The following is a 3,267-nucleotide window of genomic DNA, read 5'->3' on the forward strand; positions in this document are numbered from 1 at the left end:
AAATCTAAATTTAGTTTATAAATAATTTTTGAATAAATTATTTCTTTATATGGACAAAAACTGAGTAATTCACACCACCGGTACGTTGCGTTTCGTTTAACATAACCACGAGCCAAGAGACCGAAAACTTCTCCGCTTGCGCCTTTTATTCTCCTTTTTTTCTAACTGCGTCGAGCGGACTTTTTTGTTAGCCGTTGTTCGGTCAATACCCTCAACATTTCCCCTCATCAGGCATTCTGTTGTAGACTTCTGAAAGCTTTAATTACACTCGCAGCTTTTTTTCCTATTATCCGCTGCAATTTTTGGCGATCAACCGAAATGCACAAAGCAAATTAATAAATGACATTTCTCATTTTTTTCTATTTTTGTTTTGATTATGCTTTGTTTTTTTTACTAAAATGTGTTTCATGCAGTTCGGGAAAATAATTTAAATTTATTTTAATTAATATAGTTCGAACTATATTAATTAAAATCAATATTCGTCAGGGTATTTCAAGGTATGTATAGCATATGTTAGATATGTTGGAGTACATAACATCAAATTTTATTTAATTATAGTTATCTTTGACGTCAGCATTTTGTGAAACGTGTAAAAATGTGAACGTGTGAAATGCGTATTGTGTGACTAAAATTTATTCAAAAAAATTTAGTCGTCACACTCCCTCCTTCCTTTACGAGAGTATATCAATACGGATATCTCCATTTCTGGCAATACGAATCAGTCGAGTCTTGCCATCCCATGTCGCCTTGAATCGATGACGCCTGCCTCTGGACCACTTCTTTAAATCGTAGCCCTGCTTCTGTAGTATTATCGCCGGGCTAAGGTCTTCATTCAGAAATTCAGCAGTGGTAACTTCATTAGTATGCTTTGATGTGATTGCTTTCTCGTGGGCGTTTTGCTGTTGTAGAATGGCTTTAGCGGTTGGAGGAGTTGCTGGACAATCCCAGTTGTTTATGGTTTGTCTCATAGAGTGATGTATATCTCGCTGCTCATGGAAATGGTTCATGTAGTCATCTCTTGCTTCTGCATCACCTGACTTAAACGGCCAGCTTCGTTTGCGATAGCGCTTGTTGTCATTTTCTTGGCGGTTTAAAATGGTTTTGGCAATTGGAGGCGTTGGAGGGCAATCACTGCTATTCGTCACTCGAGGAGGTGTATGAAGTATGTCCCACCAATCAGGAGGGGCCGTGATCTGCAGGATGTCTTCCAGACGACTCTCGCTCACCTCATCTGACAGCGAATTTTCAGAATGATGACAACTATAAAGATAAACAAGATTAAGTAAGTGGTACAAAATAATTTTAAATTAACAATGATACTGTTTAATTCGACTTAGGTGAGCCGAAATTATTTTATCGCCATGTAGTTCACGCAGCTTCACTATGACCGGTGATACAAAATCTATTACTTCATACGGTCCTGAATATTTCGGGGCTAATTTTGCATTAAAGCCGTCTAGCGCATTAGATAGTGGTTGTCGTGGTATTTCTGGTATTTCCTTTTTTATATGTTTTAGATCTTGGTGCTGTGCTGCTTGCTTCATTTCAACTTGTAATATTTCCTGTTTTTGTATGACTCGTGGTTGACAATACTCTGCTGACATTTCTTTGACTTTAGGACTTTGTTCCGGTTGTACTTCTAGTATTTGCAGCCTGATAGAACTCGGATCTTGCACTTGTTGCATTTGTTTCAATTGGACTGGTAATGACTCTTGCTCTTGTGGAACTTGCTGTTGCTTAATTATTTTTGGATTTTCTGGGATTAGTCTTCGATCTTGCGGTGATACATGATGTTGTTCCGCGTCATTTCGATGTCGCATGCTTTGTGTTGGTATACTTGCTGGAGTAGTTGAAGTTATAATTTTAGATGTTCCTGTAGGTGTTTGCTTGGTGATTGGCTGGTATTGCTGCTGGTTGCGGAAAGGTGACTTGGAGACTGGACTATGAATGACTTTATCACATTTCAATGTATTGGCTATGCGTCTCACGGTCTTCTGTATTATCACCGGTCGTGCACATTCCACTGCTACGCGCCCGAAGATTACCTCGCTATCTCGTGCTCGATTTACTTCATGCTGCTCTTCGCGTAGTTCTTCGAAGTCCTCAGCTAGTGCTATTAATTCCTTTAGACAAGTGAAATTCCGACGTTTGATGTATATTTGGTACTCTGTGCTCATGTTGCGATATACTCGTTCTAATTGTGACTCTTGATTTAAACCTGCGTGTCGCATTAGTTTTTGTAGTTCCAAAAGATACATTTTAAACGTCTCTCCTGGTTTCTGCAATCGATTTCTCAGTTCGTCCTCCAATCGCTCGAAATATTGATGTGGTAGAAAAAATTCCAGAAAATCTCTCTTGAACGCTTCCCAGTGATTCCAGTCTTTCTTATTGTATCTAAACCACACCAAACCTTGTCCATCTAGTAACAGGGGCATTGTTCGAGGCAACATGTTCGTTGATATGGCATACAGATCCGCTAATTCTTCCAATCGCTCGATAAACGTCAATGGATCGCTGCTGTCATCATACCGGATCGCCCATTTTCTGACCTGGTCGGTGACGCTTGCCTGTGTGTTCCTTTGAGGAAGATACGAGTGTACATCATATTGTGGATGTGTATATAACTGCCTTGCCGTTGTGTCGTTGATCATGCTATGTCGCTCTGATGTTTCGCTGTATTCTCTGTCGCGTGTATATTCCATGTTGCTTTCCCTGTGTTGCACAGTTTGTTAATCACCGCCGCAAATCTTATATTATTCAGTAGTACCCAGCCCGAATTCTCCGAGATACTTAAGTCATGTTTCCGTAAAATAAAAAAAAATATCTACGACCTGCTCATGTTAACTGTGTATTTTACCTCGTTAATGACGATGGAAAAGTTGTTATCCAAAACGCTGGTCTCAGGGTTCAACTAATGTCGTTTCTACCGTTGAAGTAAGATGTCGTAACACAGTAATTATTTTCGAATTCAAGTTTTTTTTTTTTCCTTTATTAAACAATTGGTAATATATGTATAACAATCAATGTATTTTAAAAAAAAAACCAATTTATCAAAATTCTGTCTTTACAAGTACTCGTAGTTAATAATAATCAAATAATATTTAACTGATTTCAATTTTATTGAACAATTTGTATTTTAAATAAAAAAAACCCAATTTTTCAAATAATGTCTTTACAATTACTCGTAGTTAATACTAATCAAATAATATTAATTAATCATGTTTTAAGTTTCACGTTTATAAATGCCTTCTTTGTGTTCATTTACAT

General features: G+C 37.6%; 1 protein-coding gene across 1 annotated transcript; it reads right to left on the minus strand.

Moving 5' to 3' along the window:
* Positions 1 to 1,472: 1,472 nt before the first annotated feature.
* Positions 1,473 to 2,702, minus strand: LOC119674450 (the record flags this gene model as incomplete). The annotated part of the gene is given in 1 exon segment (XM_038085589.1): positions 1,473 to 2,702. A coding segment is annotated over 1 exon segment (1,230 nt), but the record flags the coding sequence as incomplete, so codon positions are not given.
* Between the last annotated feature and the right edge of the window lie 565 nt (positions 2,703 to 3,267).

Source organism: Teleopsis dalmanni, chromosome 2, assembly GCF_002237135.1.
Source record: "Teleopsis dalmanni isolate 2A chromosome 2, ASM223713v2, whole genome shotgun sequence".
NCBI classification, from domain to species: domain Eukaryota; kingdom Metazoa; phylum Arthropoda; class Insecta; order Diptera; family Diopsidae; genus Teleopsis; species Teleopsis dalmanni.